The sequence below is a fragment of the Etheostoma cragini genome, chromosome 16 (assembly GCF_013103735.1).
Source record: "Etheostoma cragini isolate CJK2018 chromosome 16, CSU_Ecrag_1.0, whole genome shotgun sequence".
In the NCBI taxonomy this organism is placed as follows: Eukaryota; Metazoa; Chordata; class Actinopteri; order Perciformes; family Percidae; genus Etheostoma; species Etheostoma cragini.
In genome coordinates this window covers 4,986,704-5,009,636 of record NC_048422.1, presented here as the reverse complement: position 1 = coordinate 5,009,636, position 22,933 = coordinate 4,986,704, and the positions used below count along the sequence as shown (strand labels likewise).

The 22,933-nt window shown below is 40.5% G+C and overlaps 1 protein-coding gene across 5 annotated transcripts in view; it reads right to left on the bottom strand.

Moving 5' to 3' along the window:
* The window catches only part of shroom3 (shroom family member 3), a 118,318-nt gene that overhangs the window by 8,035 nt on the left and 87,350 nt on the right, over positions 1–22,933 (bottom strand). For 4 of the 5 annotated variants that reach the window (XM_034895498.1, XM_034895499.1, XM_034895500.1 and 1 more), the window contains 9 exons: positions 20,974–21,050; positions 15,564–15,655; positions 14,720–15,458; positions 14,336–14,597; positions 12,872–13,017; positions 8,952–9,051; positions 7,567–7,732; positions 7,279–7,403; positions 2,539–5,428 (listed from right to left, as the gene is read on the bottom strand). In XM_034895498.1, the coding sequence (XP_034751389.1) occupies positions 5,036–5,428; positions 7,279–7,403; positions 7,567–7,732; positions 8,952–9,051; positions 12,872–13,017; positions 14,336–14,597; positions 14,720–15,458; positions 15,564–15,655; positions 20,974–21,050 (2,100 nt within the window). In that variant the 3' untranslated portion in view covers positions 2,539–5,035. Of the gene's footprint in view, positions 1–2,538; positions 5,429–7,278; positions 7,404–7,566; positions 7,733–8,951; positions 9,052–12,871; positions 13,018–14,335; positions 14,598–14,719; positions 15,459–15,563; positions 15,656–20,973; positions 21,051–22,933 lie in introns of those variants that run through there. The other variant, XR_004659802.1, reaches the window with a different exon arrangement.

Below are 22,933 nucleotides of genomic sequence, written 5' to 3'. Positions count from 1 at the left end.
AGTCTCTAAAAGTAGAACAGGAGCCAGAGCGTTCAGCTATCAGGCTCCTCTCCTGTGGAACCAGGTTCCAGTTTGGGTTTGGGAGGCAGACACCGTCTCCACATTTAAGAGTAGGCTTAAGACCTTCCTTTTTGATAAAGCTTATAGTTAGGGCATAGAATCAAATATTGTAAGGGAGTGAGGAGTCGCAACGTCCGCCTAACCCGGCCCACCTGCTTCTTGCATAGTTGTCAGATTTATCTATCGTATAATCAAGAATATAATAAAACTAAAGGGAGACTTGGCATACAGCCCGATCCGGTTGGGTAGAGTTCTAGCCTGATCAGGCTCCTCTCTTTACCCTGTCTCTCTTGGTTATGCTTTGATAAAGCTTATAGTTAGGGCATAGAATTGAATATTGTAAGGGAGTGAGGAGTCGCAGCGTCCGCCTAACCCGGCCCACCTGCTTCTCGTCATAGCTGTCAGATTTATCTATCATATAATCAAGAATATAATAAAACTAAAGGGAGACTTGGCATACAGCCCGATCCGGTTGGGGAGAGTTCTAGCCTGACCAGGCTCCTCTCTTTACCCTGTCTCTCTTGTTTTTGCTGTAATAGTTTTAGACAGCTGGGGACTTCCTTTGACACACTGAGCTCCTCTCTCCTCCATCTTTCTATCTTTTCATTTATGTGCATCCATGTTCCAGAAATGCTCGTTACTAACCTAGCTCTGGGGAGTCATTCCCCGGAGTCCTTATGTTCTTTTTTCCCCCAGAATGTTCCCTTGGATAAGGGAGGCTCCAAAATCATGGTAGCAGCTGTCGCCATGGTCCCGCTCCATGTTCTGTGATGCCATGTTCATATGCTACACTCTGCGGTGCCCAGCTACGTCCTGCTGTGCCTTGTAATGCCGCACAGTGCCCTGCTATGCCATGAACTACTACAAAGAACTGCTACAGACTACTATTTTTTCTATTTTTGTTATTTCCACTCTTTATTTTAACCCCAACCGGCCCATCAGACACTAACTACCAAGAGCCTGGGTCTGACCGAGGTTTCTGCCTAAAAGGAAGTTTTTCCTTGGCACTGTCGCACTGTTGCTTGCTCTGGAGGAGACTACAAGAACTGTTGGGTCCTTGTAAATTCTGGAGTGTGGTCTATCTGTAAAGTGTCTTGAGATAACTCTTGTTATGAATTGATACAATAAATAAAATGGAATTGAATAAATTGAATTGAATTGAAAGCAGTTGGTCTTTGGAGGCCTCCCTGTCTGAAGGCAAAGACCGGGCGCTGCGAAAGCAGTTAGTATTTGGAGGCCTCCCTGTCCGAAGCCGAGAACGGGAGCTGCGATAGCAGTTAGTATTTGCAGGCCTCCCTGTCCGAAGCCGGAGAACGGGCGCTGCGATAGCAGTTGGTATTTGGAGGCCTCCCTGTCTAAAGGCGGAGACTGGGCGCTGCGAAAGCGGTTGGTCTTTGTAGGCCTCCCTGCCTGAAGCCGCTGACCTCCGGTCAGCCAGAACAGAGGGTCTGACTGCCTCTCCTCAGAGCTACAGAGCTACCAGCTCTGTGGGCAGGGATATGGGGACCAGGGTTAGTGGTTTAGAAAAGTAGTTTGTTTTTTAACAAAAAGTTGCCTAACTTTAACCTTTTGTAACCATGCCTTAAACAAAGGTAGCAAATGTTTAGAGACGTTATCTCCTCTGCACTTCCTTTGCAATTCTGCAACCCACTTCTTTGTCTATAGTTGTGTTGGCAATTTCAATTTGTGGTTTCCCTTTTTTAAGAGAAGTGTTTTCCCAATGACTGCAAGAGTTTTCATTCTTGAAAAAAGTGTATAATGTAGTGTTTTGCAGAGAGCATAAGCAGAACACGTGTTTGTGCTTTTGGTGCCTTTGCTCAAGTGCAAAAGGAAAGTTTTGTCTCACTGTATGGTTACAAAAGTTAGGGGTTTGATGCTTTAGTCTAAGCATTCACTTGTAGTGTAAAGGAGCAAAAACTGTAATAATGTAAGCTAACTCGTAAAACAATGCTTATTCTTAGTTATAGTATGCATGGCAACATATTTCCATTTGTTTACTGTGCAGAAAAATCTGTCAATTATCTGGCCCTCCATCGTGTAAGCGTGTGTGTCTTTTCATATTAATTTACAAAATACATTAATTTAGCAAAAAACAGGGGCTGTTCTTTAATTGTCCTTCTTTCAAAAAGCCAACATTGAATTTCACTCTTAAAATAACATTAACAAATAATAATAGTTAAACCTGGGTTATTGTGTGGTGTAATGTTTAGAGAATATGACAAACACAATATTTAAAAGGTGCTCTAAAAACTATAACCGTAAAAGGAAACATGTACTGCTGGTGTAGAATGCAGGTAAAAAGCTGATTAGCACTTAAAGTATTTGAACCATTTAGTGTCCCCAGATAAACTGAACTGAAGGGAAGCCAAATAGCACATGCTACATGGATAAACTAATGTGACTCAAATATAATCCTAATCCTTCATTGGCAGACAGAAGAGTTAATCCAAAGTGGAGATGTGCTCTGTGGTAAACTACAAGTGATATTTTTATGATTGTGACTTAAAAAGTTAGAGAAAATAAGGTGGTGCACTTTCTTTTTAATTATTACTATTTTATTGTTTGCATTGTCTTGACGTTGCACCTTTTTCTTTTTCATATGAACTTTACCAACTGCACACAAATTGATGACCATAAAAAAATAGTTTCTGATTATTAAACCATGAGGAGTATAGACCCTTAACTTACAATTCAAAGGGGCAATCAACCAGTTTTAAACATTAAGAAGATTAGTTTTGTGATGGGCATTCTACTCAGCCTGTGGCAGCAGTCTACTGTGGCTCTGTAGGAGAAGTCTATAACCCTGACAATGTCATAATGAGGTAATTGTTTGAACACTTAGAACGTTTTATTCCTCTTGACTCACGGCTTTGCTTTTGCATCCGCACGTGTCACCCCCTGCAGGGTCTCCCCCTGCTGGAACTCAGATAGAATGCAGGTTTAAGGAGTCTCCCCCTGCTGGAGATCAGATAGAATGGAGGTTTAAGGAGTCTCCCCCTGCTGGAGATCAGATAGAATGCAGGTTTAAGGCACTTCCACATTTTCAGCACCAAACCAAACCGGATGCTTTGTCCATTATTATTAACAGCTAATGTTCACTCTCTAACTCACAACACTCTCTGTCTTTCTCTGGTCCGTTGAAAAAAAGTTGGAAGGGCCAACTTTGAGAGCTATAGGTTTACAAACAGTAAGATACCTCCTGTACCTTAAACCATAATGACAATGTTGATAATGTTTTAATTGTTGCTTCTTTTCTATTTCTTTACACATTAAATATATTTTGGTATAGTAAATTGTGACATTTGTTGTTCTTGACATTGGTCACTGACTGAGAGATTATTCGGAAGTTAGGGTGATGGTAGTTGTTGTAAAATGTTAAAACGTTGAAGAAAGGGAAGAAAAAAGAATTGATTTTTTTGGCCCAAACAAAACCTCAAATAAAAAATTAAATCAAGTTGATGAGTGCAAACAATGCATCCTGTGAAAATCTTTGGAACCTAACCTTCTCCATTTTCCATCACATCACATCAACTTTCAAAACAGCACCAGTAGAACAATGTTAATCATTCAGTGTACATTCTGAAGCAAACAGTAGTCAAGCTGCTACAGTAAAAAGTGCAACAAGCTCCAGACATACAGACAGTAGTGATAGTAGTAGTGTTAAAGTCATATGTAGCGGTAATCAGAACAGTTACCGTCTAGGATCTGTGCACTCAGTTTCTGAGAGTTTTCATTATTTTTGTAGTGGTAAAATAAAATCAGCGTCCCTCCAAGTTTGGTGTTAGTTTAATTGGTTACACCTTACTTGAAAGTATCTACATAAGAGTGACATGACACTGTCATGGGTTTGTCAATAACATAAACAAGTCACAAAGGTTTATGACATAATGCTTCTTTTAGTAAGTGTCATTCCTGTTTGTCATGATAGGTTATGGTTAGGGTTATGGTTGTGGTTATGGTTAGGGTTCATGTGTCATCACTCTTACGTAGAAAACTTCAAGTAAGGTGTTACCGTTTATTTTTCTAATTTGAATGCACATGTGTGAAAGCTGTCCTGGGTCTTCAGACAATTTCTGAAATGTTTGACAAGACAATATTATTATTCTAAAAATGATGGTATTTTGTGTTTTGGAGATAAAACACCTGCTCACTTCATCTACTCAGTAGAAATAGAGTCCATGGAGGAAAGTCCTTTGAGGTTCCTGAAAGCATCATCAGGGTTATCAAAGGACAATACCAGAGTGTTCTGACTTTTCACCAACTTTTAAAATTCATTTTTAACCTTTTTACTTTTAATTCAGACTGTTGTCTAACCTGTCTGAACCAGGGTTCCGATCAGTAAAAACCCCTTTTACAGCTGAAAAGTTCTCATGTTATTGGTGATGCAGGGCCAAAACTACTACTGAGGAAATTGAGGTCATCGGGCTTTCTAATCTGGAATCTGGAAAAATTGAGGCTTAACTTTACATTTATATTTATTTAAATCGCTCTCATTGTTACTGAGAAAAGATATTTAGATATCGAAAGCAAACACATCAAGTGTTTTTAACATAAGAGCTGGAAAACTGCAGGGAATTACCCATAACAATGGAATTGTCCTTTTAGGTATTTGACAATAAAATTCCAACCTAAAAACACCTTATGGCCCTTAGAAATCACCTTTCAGAATAGAGGATCATTAGAAATGTTGGCAGCAGTCGGTTTAGTCCAAACAGTGCTGATTGCTGATGTTTAGGTGAACAGAGGTGTAATGTATAGTTGATTGTGGATAGAAGGAGGCACATTAAAGGCTTTTCTTCTTCATATGTGAAATCTACATAGTTGTTTCAGTGTGAACAGGCCCAATATTCCTTTGTGTAAAGCTCCTCCAATTTAGAGCATCACTCAAGCTCAAAGTGAGTTTTTAGGGAGCAAATTGTCTCTTCTTCTTTCTCCATTCTTCACCGCCACTGATAATAGTGATCTGTCCGTGACATTACAGTGATGTCACAGTGGTGGACCTAACTAACTGGGCGGGGCCTGGAATATCAGAGGGTGGAAAAGGAGAAGAGCAGTTGACCAGGCTCGATGATGAGAATAAATTCCCTCTAGCCCAACTGTGAGCCTCCGCCTGCTCCTGCGGCAGGCTCTCGGCCAATCGCGTCAGCTGCTCCTCCCCCTGCCGTATGAGGTCGTCAAGGTGCCGCTGGCGAATCAGAAGGGAGGGTTTAGTGCTGACAAAGCGGCGGTAGTCCTGGAGCTGCAATTCTGTGAGGTAGCCAGACAGAATGGCATGGACCACGTGCTGCCGCCGGTCCAAGTTCTCCTTCAGCTCCCAGGCATCTTCGGTTTGACTGAGGAGCAGAGAGCGTTTGTGATAGAGGGATTCCTGAATGGGAGGAAATAACAACAACATTTGTATCAGTTTAAACACATTCTTGTTTATCTCTAATGCTATCACATGTTTATGTCAACATCTAAATTGACTACAATTGCACATTTCAAACAGCAGCAGTGTGGTTCTAGGAGTCTAGGCAGTCACTTGGGTCCACTTCTTGGATGGATTGGCACAAAACAAACATTTTAACAGTGGACATTTTGACGTGTCACAGTTGGAAGCACAGGTAAATAAATGATGGGTAATGATGGTTCACTGTTTGTACTTAGCTAACCAAATGGTTTTGTTGTCTTAACAGTTTCTGCACAGCAAGCACACTGATCACTTGTGTTGAATGACATTATTACTATGTTGATAATAACACCAGTGATTTTCCTACAAGGCACTTGCTGTTATCTGACACAGTCATAATCAAATAGAACTGGTGCTTCCTTCTTACTTTTGGTACCGCCATTGACTATGCTGAGTTCAATTTGACACAAAATGTTGGAATTTCTGGGTTCCCAGTTGGAAACTATGTAAATGTAAAGGGGCTGTATTTTTAAAACAACTTTAGTATATCAAAAGCACCTCGTACAGGAACAATTCACACACTTTGGTTGAGGCAGCAAAACAAAGTGCCACCTGCTCCTCAGATAAACATCTCCACTCATTTACACTCTGATGGCACAGTCTCGCAAGCAATTCAGGTTTCAGTGTCTTGCCCAAGAACACTTCAACATGGGACCGCAGGGCCAGGTATCAAACCACCAACCTGTCGATTGGTAGGCAATTGCTCTACACCTGAGCCACATGTCTATGGCATAGACTGTATAACAAAGGTCTATGGTTGGAAATGTCAACTCTGAAATATCTAAGGCCCTATTTTAACAATTTAAGCACACGGCGTAGAGCATGGCGCAGATGCTTTTAGGGCACTTTTGGTAGTTTGACGGCGGAAAAACATTCCCTTTGAAAGCCAGAAGCATTTATACCTTGGCACATTGCTATTATGATGCCGGATTTGCATGGTAATATTTTTATATGTAATCTTTTGCATGTTTGTGTGTTGCTGTGCTCCCTGTGTGTGTGTAACAAGCATAGTGTGCACGTGCTGTGCACAAGCCTAGGCACATTTCACTAATGTGCTGTTAAAATAACAATGAAATGCTGCCCTATTGACTTTAGACCAGGTTTTTGTCAATCAATGGTGCGATCACTTTCGCGGCCTCTAGATAGCAATATGCCAGGAATTCACCTAAACGCACCTCCCTTTATTTAAGTTAAAGACAATGTTTTTTTTACCACCTAGTTTTCGCAATTTTGTTCGTTTTTTTAACGATTATAACCTTGAGGCACCTGGATCGTGTTTGCTGCTGCTGCCGTGATGCTGCTCCCCGCCCTCTATGTCCTGCACTACAAGCACAATCATATCTGTATAGCTCTATCAGTGTCTCTGTGTCCCAACCTGCATTGGCAGGTGGCCGCCCACCAAGAGTCAGGTTCTGTTGAAGGGTTCTACTTGTTAAAACAAAGTTTTTCCTTGCCTCTGATGAACAAAGTTTTTGCTCTTGGGGGGGAATTGTTGGGTCTTTGTAAATTATAGAGTGTGTTCTATCTAGTGTCCTGAGACAACTCATAATGATTTGACACTATAAATAAAATTTAAATAGAAAATTATTAGAGTACTAGAGTTATTAGAATACTTCATATGTGTATTTACTGTACAGCCATAGCAGATTTGCATGGGATCAAAAACACAAATTACCTGCAGTTATTTAAGTCACAGAGACCTTAAATCGAAATAATACGAGTCCTGCGTAAAACACAGTTACAGGTGGATGGGCAGGCTCATGTCTTACCTTCTCATCTGCCGTGTTTTCCTGCGTCAGCTGCTCTCCTCTTTCCAGAGTGTGCAGAGATCTGTTGATCCTTGACAGCCGGCTGCACAGAGACAGCAGCAGGTTTACAATCTTCTCCAGATCTCCTGCAAACACAACCAGTTTAACATCGGAGTTTCTAACACTGCAGGTATACAACAACAAAAAACATTGGAGCTGTATTCACCGAATATTAATAAAATAATTGTTTTAATATCAGGGGTTAGGGTTAGTTTTTCTTCTTCTTCCAGCAACAGTCAGATGTCGTACCAATGAATATGCTGTACTTATCCCTCTCGTTGGTTTTGAGACGTTCCAGCACCAGTGTTTGAATGCTTGCCCCCAACGCCTGGTGACATCTCTCCTCCTCACACAGCAGCTCTTTCTCCTGCCGCAGAGCAGCCACACTGCGCTTAAGAGCTTCACACATTTCCACCTAGTAAACAGGATGAGAAAGAAGATAGAAAATTAGCTAATAATAGTAATAATAATAATAACAACTAGAACTGCAAGCAGTTATGACTGGGGTCAAAGCCTCATCGCGCCAGTTGTCCCGACGCAAGTCGGCATCGGCAATCCGGTGGAGCGTGCAAAAGCGGAAAGTCAGAAAATATCGAGAGGCGTGAGCCGCAAGGTTGGCGGTACAATGCCATTGAAAATATCCTAAGGGACAACTTCTGGTCCGTCTGGTTTTTATTTTCTATAAAAGCTTGTAAAAAAACAACCCTGTAGTCCATAATCAATCTATAAACATAATTTCATTTCAGGAAAAACTGGGCTATTTGTGCAACACTGAGGTCACTGGAATATAAAAAAGGGTGTTAGACCATGAAGAAAAATAAATAAATGAACAAAACGGAACATGAATCTCACAGATTACATATTGATACACATACACAAGCATTTTTGTTATCATCAAGTGTAAAAATAAACATAATGAACATTATAACTCATATAAATTACAAATTTGGCAATACGTTTTCCATTTCATAGGGGTATGATTTCACCCCTGTTTGGCTTCAACGGCATTTATTTTTGGACGAGATATGGCAAAGTTGTTGTTTCATAGTTTGCTACACAATTTTGTTTGCGCAATTTTTTTTCTATAAATATTCTTTTAATGACTCCTTCACATTGGTCTGGAAATGCTATTTGCTTTCGTGCAGCTCAATCGCACGTTCTAGAAGGAGTTTGAAAAAGTTTTTTCGAGAAATCAAGTTTTCACGCACAAAAGTCTAGGCAGAAATGGGCGTGGACTACATCACAAGATTTAGTTGGATTCAGGGAACGTGTGGATATATGGTTATGAATGTCTGATGTACAGGAATTATTTGGGCCAAAAGCAGTTTTTTCCGCCATAGTGCCACCTAATGGTGCAAGTGGGTTAATGGCTGCACCTGAAGTCTTCGCGGAGTTTTGGACCAGTCCTGAAAATTCTTGACCATGTACGGTTCAGGCTGTAGCGTGAGTTTTACGCGGAGAAGAATGATGGAGAAGGAAAAGAAGGATTAAGAATAAGCCTTAGATTAGAAAAATAATAGGGTTCCACAGCCCTGCTGTATGAACCACGTAGCCTTGCTAAGCCCCCTTGGGCTTGGACCCCTGATAACAACAATAATATGAGTAAAGAGTTTCATAAGAAATACATTGTTTACCTTTATTGTGTTAAGGTCTTTCCCATCCTCATCCAGATCAGTCTCCTTTGCTTGATTTGTCACCGTGCTCTGAGCGGTATCACAGACGCCATCTTGGAATCTTTGAATGGAACTTTATTTCAAACAAACAATCAATATGCCATTCCAAATTCATCTGTATAGTCATATATATATATATATATTGCTCTACCTGTAAATAAATGTGTTTTAGTACATAGATTGCGATTACTGCTCTCTCCTAATGTTCTTTATTTTTGTATTTTTTTATCCTATTTAAATTGTATGTGTATTTATCTTATTTGTTGTGCTTCATTGAGCTGCTTTGACAAGTAGCCCAAATCTCCCCATTGTGGGATCAATAAAAGTCTATCTCTGTAACCTAAATTTTTATTTTGAAAATTATTTCAATGGCTATTTTCTAAAGATCTGTTTAATAATAAGATTTTTTGCTGTTTTCAAGATCAGTAAATAGAGCAAAATGAAAGAAAAGCACATAGAAGGCAACAGAAAAAGAAAAGTCATGAAGATGTAAGGAGCAGGATAATGTAGATACACAACAGCTTTAAAAACTAATCAAGAGTTTCCCTAAAGAAAGCCTCTTAAACAAACTTTTTTTATTTAGTTTTTTTAGTTTTTTATATGAAAATATGAATTTAAATAACAAAACAGTCAGATTGGGAGGGGCCTCTATCATAAGAAGTCCCCAATAAAAGTTCATGTTGCTGCTGAATTTCTATCCATCTCTGGCCATTAGGTGTCAGCGTTGTTTAGCTGTTTAGACTGCTTGAAGCAATCTGTCACACACTGATATGTACATTCATCTGCTATGGTTAGAAGGAATAACAGTAAAACAATGAGTCACATATGTCTTCTGGACAGAGACTTCAGCCTTTTAATCCTGTGGAATTTAAAATCCTTTATCCAGTTGGTTTTACAATTAAGATCAGTAATATTTTTTTTTTAATCAACAGTTCTTTTCTGATTCGTATGTGTAGTGAAATTTAATGAAACAGTCACGGTGGATGTGGTTCTTTCCACACTTTGTTGTTGAGACACATGGATTAGGTTTGTCTGGTCTCGCCTGTCCTGGCTGACAATGCCAACACCCTCTAACTTCAACTCTTAGTCTCGCTTTGCCAGACCCTCCTCCAAAGCGCTCTGAAGGAGGGTCTGGCTACTCCACATAGCATTCAGGGATGCCAGGAGAACGTGCTCTGGTTTATTGGCATTTCTTCAAAACAATCAGAAACTGATTACGTAACGCTACACTCTGCACAGAGCCGCTGCAAAATAGTTGTGCGAGTGAAAACTTCTGTACGTTCTAGCTAGCTGTTTTAATTTACCCAGCAGAGATCTGAGAAGCAGTTAACAATAGCCATCATTAATCCACCAAATTTAAAATTCCAACACAAAAAAGCGGATTCCAGACCTCCAGCAAATTCCAATCCATCTGGTGGTCTGTTCATTGATGATTGGAAAAGTATTCGAAATAATTCAAAAGAATTAGAGCTTTGTAGGTGGGATTAAGAATGGGGACGTCATCTTCCTACACAGCTAGCTATACAGCTACATCCAAGACTGAACCCAATGTAATTGCTGCCATGACCTGTACGACAAAGCCTCAAAACTGAATACACTCATTTTCAGGAATGGCGACAGTAAAAAAAGAAAACATCTGTTCCAACTTTATAACTTAGAGGAAAAAAATAAAGTTGTACAGTACATAGGCAACATTACAATCAGTTTAGCAGAATAGGTTTCACCGAGGTCAAGGCTAAAACACTGCAACTGACGTGACTGACTATGTATAACAGAGAAAATGATTCCTTTGATTGCCTTTGTTTTAATGAGGAAACATTCCTTCCCTGAACATCATGATCACCAACAAAACAAAACACGTTCAAGATGCCACAGACTTTAAAGGTTACAACAAATTTCTAATAAGTAGTGGTTCCCCTCTCTTGATACCGGCTGGCAGCATGGTGGTTCAGTAATTAGCACTTTTTCCTCGCAGCAGGAAGGTCCTGGGTTTGAATCTAGGTTGTTCCAGGCCTTTCTGTGTGTTTGCCCCGTGTTTCCTTTCAGTGCTCTGGTTTCTTCCCACCATGAAGACATGCATACTAGGTAATTAGGACTAGAGTTGAAACAAGGACTACAGTTGAAAAATTTACAGAAATGTTGATTATTGTATTGATTAAATAAATCTACTTCTGAACTGGTTGCAATTCCACCAGAGTTCCACTGGGGGTGATGGAGAATGAATGGGGTTCTATGGTAGCCTAGAAATCTAGACGCGCCCTAGCGGCAGCTAGGTCAGTCTAGCAACTCTCCAAAAACCAAATTCTGGTAAGGCCAATCAAATTGTGTATAGAGTGGGTAAGAATGGCAGAGTTGCGACGTTCTGCGTGAATTCCCTGGTCTTTGAAAACAAAGAAGATGGCTGCCGATTTGAAAGACAGGGGTCTTTCAAATCGGCTTTGGTCAAGACTCAAGAAGACTTGGAGTTAAGCGTTGAAGTAATTCTTATAAAGGAAGATGTGTTCGGAGTTTTGCCAACTGGATACGGCAAAAGTTTAATAGATCAACTAGTTATTTTGATAACTGTACTTTGAGCCCTGCCAATGGTGAGTTCCCGTTGGGTCTGGCTTGTCAGACTATGGAGCTACACTCCTCAAAAATCCACTTTTCTCAGGATATAATTTTTTGTCTAGTGATTTGAATGTTGAGAAAATACACAGGGAGTTAGATCTTTTTAAACTGGCTTTTTTGTTGTAAAAAGCCATTTTTTTATATGTCAATGATGACCTGAGATATTTTTTTACGGCAAGCTCTGAATCACATCCTCTTCTCTCTCGAGAATAAACAACAAAACAACAACACTGACAGGTAAGGCTCTCCCTGTCAATACACATGCTAGAAAGAGGTTGGCTAATGTTTTAAAGACCACGCCGAAATATTCACTCAGACATTCTGGCTCCTCTTGGGATGCCATCAAGTGGGATCTCTGGTTGTAATCCGTCCTTCACTGACCAATCAGCATTCATTAACAGAATGCTAGCATGTTATGGGCAACAACTCAACCTTTTACAAATTGAAAGGACATACTTGTTCATTTTTGACCTATAATCCATGTTAAACTTACAAAACTACAATCAATTCTGAGATTGTTCAATGGCAATCAGGCGAACAAGACAAATTTAGCCGTCTATCTCCATAGAGTCCTATTTGTTTTTGAACTGAAACAAAATTCGGTACAGTGGGGTGTAATAGGGAGTGAAGAGCCTTTCCGTAGACGGGCTTTGGCTACAACATGCAGAGACAGCACGGGTTTGTGATGTTTCTTGTCTGTGTCAGCAGTAGATAAGAGAAGGACACTGTCAGCAAACACAACATGAATGACAAATGTTGGTTTTTCAGGAAGTCCATTTCTCCCAATGATATATTTATCCTTGTATCCAGTTGCATGAAGTGACCTTCTGTAAGGTCTAATGGCTGAATAAACACACTCAAGATAAAGGTCTTTATCCTTGTGTGACATATGGTTGTATAAAGCAGTTTGAAGGGAATTCTTTGTGATACTACTCCAAAATTCAACATCAGTCTGTGATGTTCAGTGCATTCAATTGTTGTCACTCGCTTTCTATTTGATATCTACTGTACTTCATTTCCTGCATTTCGCTGTTAGTGGTAGTATTCATCACAGAGTTGCATTTTGAGTAAAATTAGGAAATTCCTCTGTACATCTACATCACAAACAAACCAGCAAGATTTAATCAGAAGCGGAAAGAGTATAATAATAGAAGTAAAACAATAATATTAAGAGTAAAATAATCCAAATATTACTAAAACTCTGTATCTTAGTGTATTTAAAACATAACATCTTTAAGACTATTCAAAGGCAAAACACATGATAGAATTACCTTTCCTCCAATCTGCTACTGCCCCTTCGTTGCCACGGTGATTTACCAACCAATCTAATGTTTGGAAAAATGTCCTCCATAAGCTCTACAGTGGATTTACTTCCCCACGTGTCCAGGAGGGGAGCCAACGAGCGATCCTGCAACACCTGGATACAGTGAAAAAGGAAGAATCAAACTATATAAGACAACAAAGGTGAAGTCTGTTGGTACACGATCCGTCCCTCCTGCACGATCCTTTCTGCGCATGTGCATATGTTTGCGCATGTACGAGAATTTACGACACTGCACGATCTGTTCCCCATAGACAGTTTAAGAAAGTCTGTTCGCCTCTACTGGAAAGCAAATGTTAGTTTAGCTAACAGCTAATTCGGCTAACCAATAGCTGAGACAGCGTGTAAAATACCCTCAAACTGAAAATAACCGTTCAAATATGTGACAGCTGTTATGTCAATTCTACTTTACATGTGCTCATTTAAAATACAATCACTCAATACTTGTCTTTTTGTTACTGTAATGTTTTCATTTAGCTGTAGCCTACAATTTCCACTGTTTAGTTTGACTAACGTTATTTTATACTGAATCAAGCTGTCAGCTAGCGGTTAGCCAAATTACCTGTTAGCTAAACTAACGTCATTAGCTTTCTGGTGGAGGCTAACAGCAGACCGCTACTGTGGAACAGATTGTGCAGTGCCATAAATCCCTAGTAAATACTTGTACATTATGATCATCATCTGAGCGTGCGCAAACATATTGCACATGCGCAGAACGGATTGTGCAGGCAGGACGGATTGTGTACCCACATCGTCAGATCTAGCCAAAGACACCTTTTATTGGCTTAACTCAACTGCAACAGCAGCTGAAACGGCTGACACCTCACGGTGACGACACCCAGCTCACAGTAACCTTTGCTCTTCTAAATTTAACTTTAAAACCGCCAAACATAACGGTTGCCTAATTTCGTAGGATATCATATGAATCGGTGTGCATATGTTTTCATTTGATATCATAGACATGTTCAGGGGAATATGTAGACGAGGTATTATGTCAGAGGTAGTGTCAAAACTAGGTACACTGGCAAAAGTAGAGTCAGAACTAGGTACTACAAGAAATTCAGAACACAATTCTACAGGAAAAGTAGAGTCAGAACTAAGTACAAAAACAAAGGCAGAATCAGAACTATGTATAAAAACAAAGGCAGAGTATAAACCATGTCCAACAACAAAGACTGTCAGATGTAGGTAGAAAAAGGCTAAGGAAGAAGGAAAAATTAGGGACACTGATTATGGTAGAGTCAGAACTAGGAAGAACAATGAAGGTAGAGTCTGAATTATGTAAGACAACAAATGTAGAATCAGAACCAGGTACAAAAACAAAGGTAAAGTCACAACAATGTCAACAAAGGTAGAGTTCGAACTAGATACAGCAACCTTTAGTAAAATTAACTGTTGACCCCAGGTTACCCACCAGCTGCCGGGCCAGCACTTCCACTCTCAGCTCCTCAGATGTTTTTTCCCTCTTGGGTAGTGGCTGGTACTCAAGACCTAGGCTGTCCTTGGTTGAGGTGGATGTGGTGATGGAGGTGATTGTGGAGGGCTGTGGCTCCAGGGAAGGAAGGGGGATGGACATAGGCGAAGGAAAGATGGAGGAGGAAGGGGACATTGGAGGGGAATGAAGGGATGACTTTCTGGCTGAAATGACGGGGTTGTTTAAGAAATCCATGCTAGGACTTAACACAGGGAAAAGAACAGATTCATGGAAAAAGAGAAAGAACCGGTAGAAAAATCAAATAGGGTCCATCAACAATACATTTAAATTTAGGTTTGAATTTGAAAATATTTTACAATGAACCTTTCCACAATCTGGTGTCCAGCTTCCTGCTCCAAATCGAGGAAGGGAGGAGGAGGTGTAGGGAAGTCCTCCAAGATGCTTCTCTCTTTGATTAGTGTAGGAGGTGACAGAGAGGCAGGATTTTGGAGGAAGACCTCGTCAAAGTCCTCCTGTAATAGGCCTATGGAGGATTCTAGTGGTTGCTGCTGGTCAATGGAGCTGGAGAGACTGGATTCAGATATTCGCAGAGAGGACAGGTGCTGGGAAATGGGCGGATGGGACGATGGGGGAGGAGACGACACAATGCTACCACTGTCCTTCCTTTCAGGTGGGGAAGTAAGCTGGAAATAGGCCAGGCAAATTGGTTTGGCTTTTTCGGCAGAACACCCTCCACTCATCTCTAAGCTGAAGGCTCTCCTTCCATTTGTGTCCTCTGCAGTGTCTTCTATTATGCTGGTGTCACTCAAACTATGTCTTGTCTGTCTGTCTGTCACCGGGGTTTCATTGCAGCCAGCAGTGGTATCGCCATCACCGTCACATGTGCTGGGTTGTGGGATGCCTGGGAAGGTGATGGCATCTAGGTTGGCCTGGCTGAGCCTCTTGCTCCATTCAGTGCTTCCTTGGTTCTGAGTCCCAGTTGGTGATAAAGGGCAGGGCAGGCCAACAGAGGCTGCCAAGGTGGAGGTGCTGGGGACTCGGTGGCGCTCGCTGTTCCTCCGTCGCTCCCTGCGAGTGACAATAGAGTGGGAGGAGCTCGGGTCTAGGATCAGAACACAAGGAAGGGTCACAGAGGACTCACGGTGCTAGCAGATATAATTTTTATCTGCCCATGATAGTGAATGTTTTTTATTTTTATTTTGCTCACCTTGCAAAGGTCCTGCAGACTGGACGGTGTTCTGGCTATTTTGGGAGTGTTGAGGAGAGATGAGGCCGTCTGATAGCTGGACTTTTGCAGGTCTGAGAGACAGAAAGACAGATTTAGAGAGAAGTTCATTTAACTTAATTTAACTACGGGAATATGGTCATATTTTAGTATTTACTACAAAGTTGTGACAAAACTAAAAGGGCACTTAGAGAGACCTCCACTAAGGCATGCCATAGTGTGAATTTTCCCTTTTGTGTACACATTTTTTCAAATATTCCTCCACAATTTGACGTGATCTTCAACCTGCCTTAAACCTGCATTCTATCTAATTGCCAGCAGGGGGGGACCGCACTGGTTGCAAAAAGAAAAAAATAAGAAAAAGAAGACAGATTTTTTAGAAGCCTTTGGGAAAATGACCCTATCTCTTAATTGATTTATTACTTCTGTAAACATTTTTATAATGAGTGTATTGCCTCAATCACTAATTTTAAGTCTACTTCAATATTACACAGTTGTCATTTAGTAAATCATGGTCCCATTTATTTTAAAATTGATGATAAAGCAGGGGATTCTTTAGGGCCGTGGCTACACACGGACCTGTCAACCTTAGCCATGCGTATCTGTGGCCCTGTGTACATCAAAACTAGTTTTGAACTTGTTTTTGGGTGTTGTCCATGTTATTATCTTAAATTTTGGGCACTAGTGCTTTGACTTCATCAAATTTGATTTGAACATTTGATCAAAAGTTGGTTGGTGACTTAAGGGAGACATTGCAGATTTTCTGTTCTGTCGTACACGTAGATAAATGGTGGCAGTGCCCAGAGGTCAGCGATAGGTCTGGCCTGGCAACGTCATCCTCTCCAGCTCCACCCTTTCATCCAAAATCGTCACATGCTTTTGTGACAACAACACCTGTGTGGCCAAGCTTAAGGTTTCAAAACAGCGGTTTACAAATCAATGGCTGAAAGCGTGAATGCTACATCCCTTATTTGAATAGTATATGAGTGGAGGTAATGTTATTAGCTACAGTTACTGTGTTGTCCAGGCATCAGTACACACAAGAACTTGGTAGGATAATGACAACTTGCAAATTGCTAAGACATGCAGTTGCCCTTTTATATACAGTGGTGCTCATAAGTTTATGAACCCATGCTAAACTTGATTAGAAAGAGGAATAAAAAAATCTTCTTTTGGAAATGTATCTTAATGCCTTAATTAAAAAAAACAGACACCAATTTTCTTTGTGAATGAATTATGCATCCTAAATAAATACATTTTCTTCCTTTAAATACAGTTACTGTTAAATTCCCATAGAGGCAGGCAGATTTTTATTTTTAAAGGACAGTTATTTCATGGATCCACGATGCTATTCATCCTAACAAAGTTTCCTTGGCTTTTGGAAATAAAATAGCCCCACATCATCAAATACCCTTCACATAGACGTAGAGATTGGCATGGGGCATTTGCCATAAAATTATCTCTCCATCATCTCTTCATCAGGATGGATAGTATGATAAAGTTCCCTAGGCCTTTGGAATTAAAATAGCCCCACATCATCACAGACCCTTCACCATACCTAGGTATTGGCATGGTTTTATTTCTGTTAGCCTAATAGATGGTTTGTTTGCATTGAGAGATGATTTTATGGAAAGTTCCCCACGCCAATCTCTAGGTATGGTGAAGGGTATGTGATGATAAATCCTTCTCTCGCTATCCTTCTTGTGCCACCGTCCTGTCTGTTTTTGTTTTGTGTTTTAAATGTTCTGTGTGTTGGGGGACTCAATTTTGGATGCAGTATTGTTAGGAATTAATTAATTAGTGATTCATTCATTTAGAATACAGCTTTTATGATAATGGTTGATCTTACATTTTTAGTCTGGAACTGTGGTGGACTGAATGCACCCCACAAGTGCGCTAGCACTCTGACCCTACTAGGAGACACATTTGCTACAGGCCAAAACTGGCTGTCTTGCCAACAGATTTTATTTTTCGATTGCATCCTCCTCGGCAAGCTCAAAAACAAAAGGAGTGGCCATTGTTGTTAAAACTGAATCTCCAGCTTAAGGTTTTGTTCTCTTGGACAGACAATACAGGCAGAATTGTAATTTCTACAATAGAGTATAGTCTTAGGAAAATGGCAATTGTTTTTGCGCCCACCAATCAGATGCTGGAGTTAACGGACTGTTCTTTTGTTGTTGGTGCCGACTTAAATACTGCATGGGACTCAAATATTGATCGGTCAAACGCAAGGGTCACTGGGACTCAGGCGCAAGCCACAAATACTTTGAAGTCATGGGCCAGCAGCTTGGGGCTTATAGATATTTGGCATATTTCTTTTTGAGTTCCCTCAATTACTTCATTCTATTGATAAAGCGTTGCTCCTGATGGCACTCTCTGGCCATAAGGGAGTTTTTTAATCCATCACCCTAGACCGTCTGTCTCAACTTACTGCTAGATGGCGCTTTAATACTTCTCTACTGAATAATGAATCCTATGTCACTCAGTTTATTGCAGAATTACATTTATTTGCAGACATTAATGTCAGCTCAATAGAAGACCCCAGGATATTGTGGGACGGGATAAAGGGTTTTATTAGGAGCAATACCATATTATTCTGCTCTAATATGTGCAAAGCAAAGTCACTTCAACTGCAAACTTTTGAAGCTGAATTCACTAATTTAGACTCATTGTTACAAACCAATTTTACGGACTAAATTGCTTTAGAGCAATCATCAGAAGGAAATAACAACAATATTATGAAACAGAAATCGGAATTTCTAATTCATAGAACAAGACAGCACTATTACTTTTAGGGTGCTAGACCTAGTCACCTTCTCCCTATGAGATTAAGATCCAGTGGCAGATATTCCTTCTATTAAATCTTCGAATGGTAATATTAGAACTGACCCTGTCAAAATAAAGAAATTCTTTGACGGGATCCACCTGAATTCTATGCAACTATTTGGGAACAGCTGGGCCCTTTTCTTCTTGACATGATTAAAGGGTGAATTCTTAAGTTGTTCTTACACAGCCATAAATTGCCTTACTCTTGAAAAAGGATAAGAATCCTTGTTCTAGCTGAGCATGCTTAACACTGACATAAAAATCTTGCAAAACTCCTAGCCCATCTTTTCTAGTCTGATATGTCAAAATTTGTTAACTCTGACCAGGAATAATAAAAACAAGACTAGCAGAAGACAATGTTAGACGCCTTCTCCACATTGTTGATGCGGTGGAGGACAGTGAGACCCCAATGTCACTTCTTTCTCATGACGCAATGACTGCTTTTGACAGACTTGAGTGCCCATTTTTATGGTCAGTCTTAGAGGTGAGGGACTTCAGCAAAACCTTTATTGGTTTGATTTAAGCTTTGTATTCTAATCCTTCAGCTCGAGTCTTAACCGGACGCACCTCCTCCTCTTCATTTCCAGTGTCTAGATCCTCCCGCTAAGGTTGCCCCTTGAGTCCGGCATTGTTTGTCATTTCTCTGGACAATTGCGGACAATGTTTTGGTCTTTTTAGAAAAACCCCTCTCAGTCTATCATTATGCGAGGAGTATGGAAGCGTATCAGGCTTTGAAAGTCAAAGTCTGCACAACTTCATTTAAATGATTCTGCCCAATTCACAACTTAACCATCTCTGCCGACATCCCCATTTTCCCCAGGCAGTTTACATTTTTGGGCATTGAGGTATTCCCCTGCTTAAACCAGATTATTAAACAAAACTATTCTGCAGCGTCATGAAAGATACGGAAAAATGGATAAGTCTCCCAATGTCTATTCAATGTGCATGCATGTGTGGGATTCTGAAACGTCCTTAAATTCTGAAATTGTCCTTTGTTTATTCAAAGTCAAAGACAGTCCAAAGTAGTGCTACTTTGCACATTTTTGTGGGTCTGAGATGTATTTCACATTTTAGGTGCCAAAGAGGAGGAGAGGCCAGGGGCTAGAGCGGCAAAAGCCAATGTATGCTTCTTTTACGGTATATATTTAACTATATCTTTTGCATTTCCCAAACAACGTCAAACTTACTCGTGCCCATAACAAGACACCTTTCAAGTTGGAAATCCATTGGACTAACGGTTCTAGAGATATGTGCATAACACACATACACAGACAGACAGACAGACAGACAGACAGAGAGACAGGAAGACAGATAGACGTTCCTACAATTTATAGATAGATTAAGGCATTAAGATCAATTTCCAAAAGATGATTTTTTATTCCTCTTTTTAGTCAACTTTAGCATGGGTTCATAAACTTATGAGCACCACTGTAGTATGGCAGTACACTCTCCATAGAGCACTGCCTGGATGTAAGGTAAACAACCTAGAAACTGATGGATAATTTGGAAAATAACAATAATGAACATGCAATTTGTAGTAAAACAAGCCAATGTGTTATGGGTCTTCCTATATGTCCGGTTAACAATTTTTCATTTACATGTTACTACCATCCAGTTTTTGAACGTTCAAATGAAGTGCATTCATTTTCCTGGTTACGTTCAGACATCAGACAGATGTGTAAACAACCACAGAATTCCTAAAGTGACCTCTGACCATGACATTTTGAGAGTAAACACATTTAAGAGTTTTAAGTGAATAAATCCCTGTGGAGAGGAGTTGGTATTTTGTTTATTTTTTTGTGTCTGAGCTAGTGTCAGAAATTTCTCAGTGTCGCCCTTCTTCACTCCCCTTTCCCTCTTCCTTCCAGTGAACTTCTCTCCTCTCAACTCTCTCTCATTTTTACCTTCCTCCATCCTCCTTTTCCCTTCCCTTGATCTTCAACTTTCATACCTAGGCACTTTCCTTCCCAGTAGCTTTCAGAATTTCTGTTGTAAAGCAGCCTGGAATTCAATTTCAGACTTTCTCTCTTTTTACCTCCTACCTCTGTTGTTTCAACTTCTCCATTCCTCTTCTTTCCATTTCCCCCTATTCTACCTCCTCCCTCTTCTCTTTCTTTTCCTCTCCTTCCTTGTCCTCAGTCCTTGCTTCCTGTCCTTCACTCTCTCTATGGTGCCAGTTGCAGGGAGCACAGACACATAAGGCACCAGTTAGGTTTAAAATAGCAAAGAGCCTAAACCACACAAACAGACACCCACACAGACACACACATAGACCCACACACACACACACACACACACAAACACACACACACGCACACACACGCGCACGCACGCATGCACGCACACACACACACACACACACACACACACACACACAGTCTACCTTTTATTGATTTATACATGCTAATAGAGGTTACTGAACTGAACTAAGAAAGATTATAAATGACGTGACATGAAGGGACAGATGGAGGATTGTAAGAATCCACAAAGAAAAACCTGGTCTGAAATATGAGCCATCAGCTGTTTGGTCACATGATCACTTGGTCTGAATGGAGGTTTGGCATACCTGTCCTCAGCCAGAAAGCAATGTTCAGGTTCAGAGATATGGACCCAGAACATCCCGACATCACCTGGAGGGGAGTCCTGAAACACACAAAGACAAGTTGAGTCTTTTAGGAAGGGACTTCCACTACTTTTGTGTTTCCGCTCCAGATGGAATCATGTTGTATCATATCTCCTATAATTTATAATTTACATCATTGGGAATCTCCCAGCTGGGGATCAGGGGTGCATTCAAAAATGTGGAAATCTATAAACACTTTGAGAGAAAACAGTAATTGTGAAAAATAAAGTCTACTTGTGTTACTTTTGGGGGCTGAAGAACACAACAAGACAACACAAATGGGCCATTTCAGTGATACTCCCATTGCCGCACAACACTGTGGAAAATTGCCGGATCGATTTTTTCTGGTCTGAATGTACACTTAGAGCTGTAAACTGCTTTAGGTTTTCACCACAAACTAACTCCACACAGTACTGCATCAATCAACTGTGATAAAAAATACAGCCAAGGAGTTTTGTTTGTTGCATTTTAGGTCTTTATTTGATAGGATAGCATGGACTTCAAAGGGGAGAAAGAGGGGGGAACAACATACAGCAAAGGGCAGCAGGTCAGAATTTAACTTGCAGACGCTGCACTGAGGACTGAGCATCTGTGCATGGGGCGCAAGCAATACCAGGTAGGCTACCTACACTCTCAGAAAATGAAGTACATAATTGTACCTTTAGGGGTACAATGGCTTGTCACTGGGGCTGTACCCTCAAGGGTACAAAAACTGTACCCTTGAGGGTTGCTTGGGAACATATATGTACCTTTTGACCCTCAAAAAGGTACATATATGTTACTTGAGGTCCAACAATGAGCCCTATGGGGTACGTTAGTATAGATTGTACCTTGGGGGACAGAAATGGACCCCTACTGTACCCTTATTTCTGACAGTGTAGGCGCCCCGGAGCTATGTTTCCTATGCAGTTTAGAACATTTTCCTTACTTGTGTGTTCAGGGACATTTAAATTCCTTCCTGCAGTTTAACAGGACAGAGTGTCTACAGTTTGTCTGACTGAAGTGTAATGATGTTTATGTGACACCGCCTGTTCTAAACACTGAAGGAGATAAAAGACAAATTCATCCTTTACTGGATTCCTTTAAAAACGCTGTAGTTGGGTGTCTGATGTATGTATGTGTGTGTGTGTGTGTGTGTGTGTGTGTGTGTGTGTGTGTGTGTTTGTGTGTGTGTGTGTGGGTGTTATCTTTGCTATAATCCACATCGGACAGCGCCCAGTGACCGTCTCCGGCTCTCTGGCACCTCACAGGAAGCTTTGAGGACTCTGGGTATTTCCTGTGAGATTCAAGGCCAAATGTCCCATAATTGCAAAACGTTGTCAAATAAACGGTAACGCCAAGAGGGCCATGAATGTTTTCTTAGCACTCCATTCAAGTTGATGATGTATTTAATTTTGGACCAAAGTAGATGAAACTACAATAACCTCCTTGTAGTTGTAAACCTTTGCCAACCACTTGGCAGTTGTTGCAGTTTTACATCCATGTATGTCCAGACAAACTTAAAATATGTAGTGAATGCCATGAAAGAATTTAATAAAAAGTGTAATTTTGGCGAGACGTGGATGCTTAATACACACTTTCAACCTGGCAGCACAGAGTATGATTAGTGTCACCAATTCAGTATCTGACCAAATGTCTTCCGTTCTGTGGTTATTATTATTGCGTTGAAAAGCATTTTTGCATAACATTATTATGTCACAAAAACTGATTTAAAAAAAAATTGAAACAAAAATTGATAAGTTAAATGGTGAGATGTAATTTTTACACTGGCGTTGTAAGACACAAAGAGGAACCACAGGGTACACAGTAAAACTATGGCTTTCACAGCTACAACATAGTTACACCACAGCTACACCACAGCGCCTTGCCTGCCAGTTGCAGACCACTGGACAACCCTACGTTT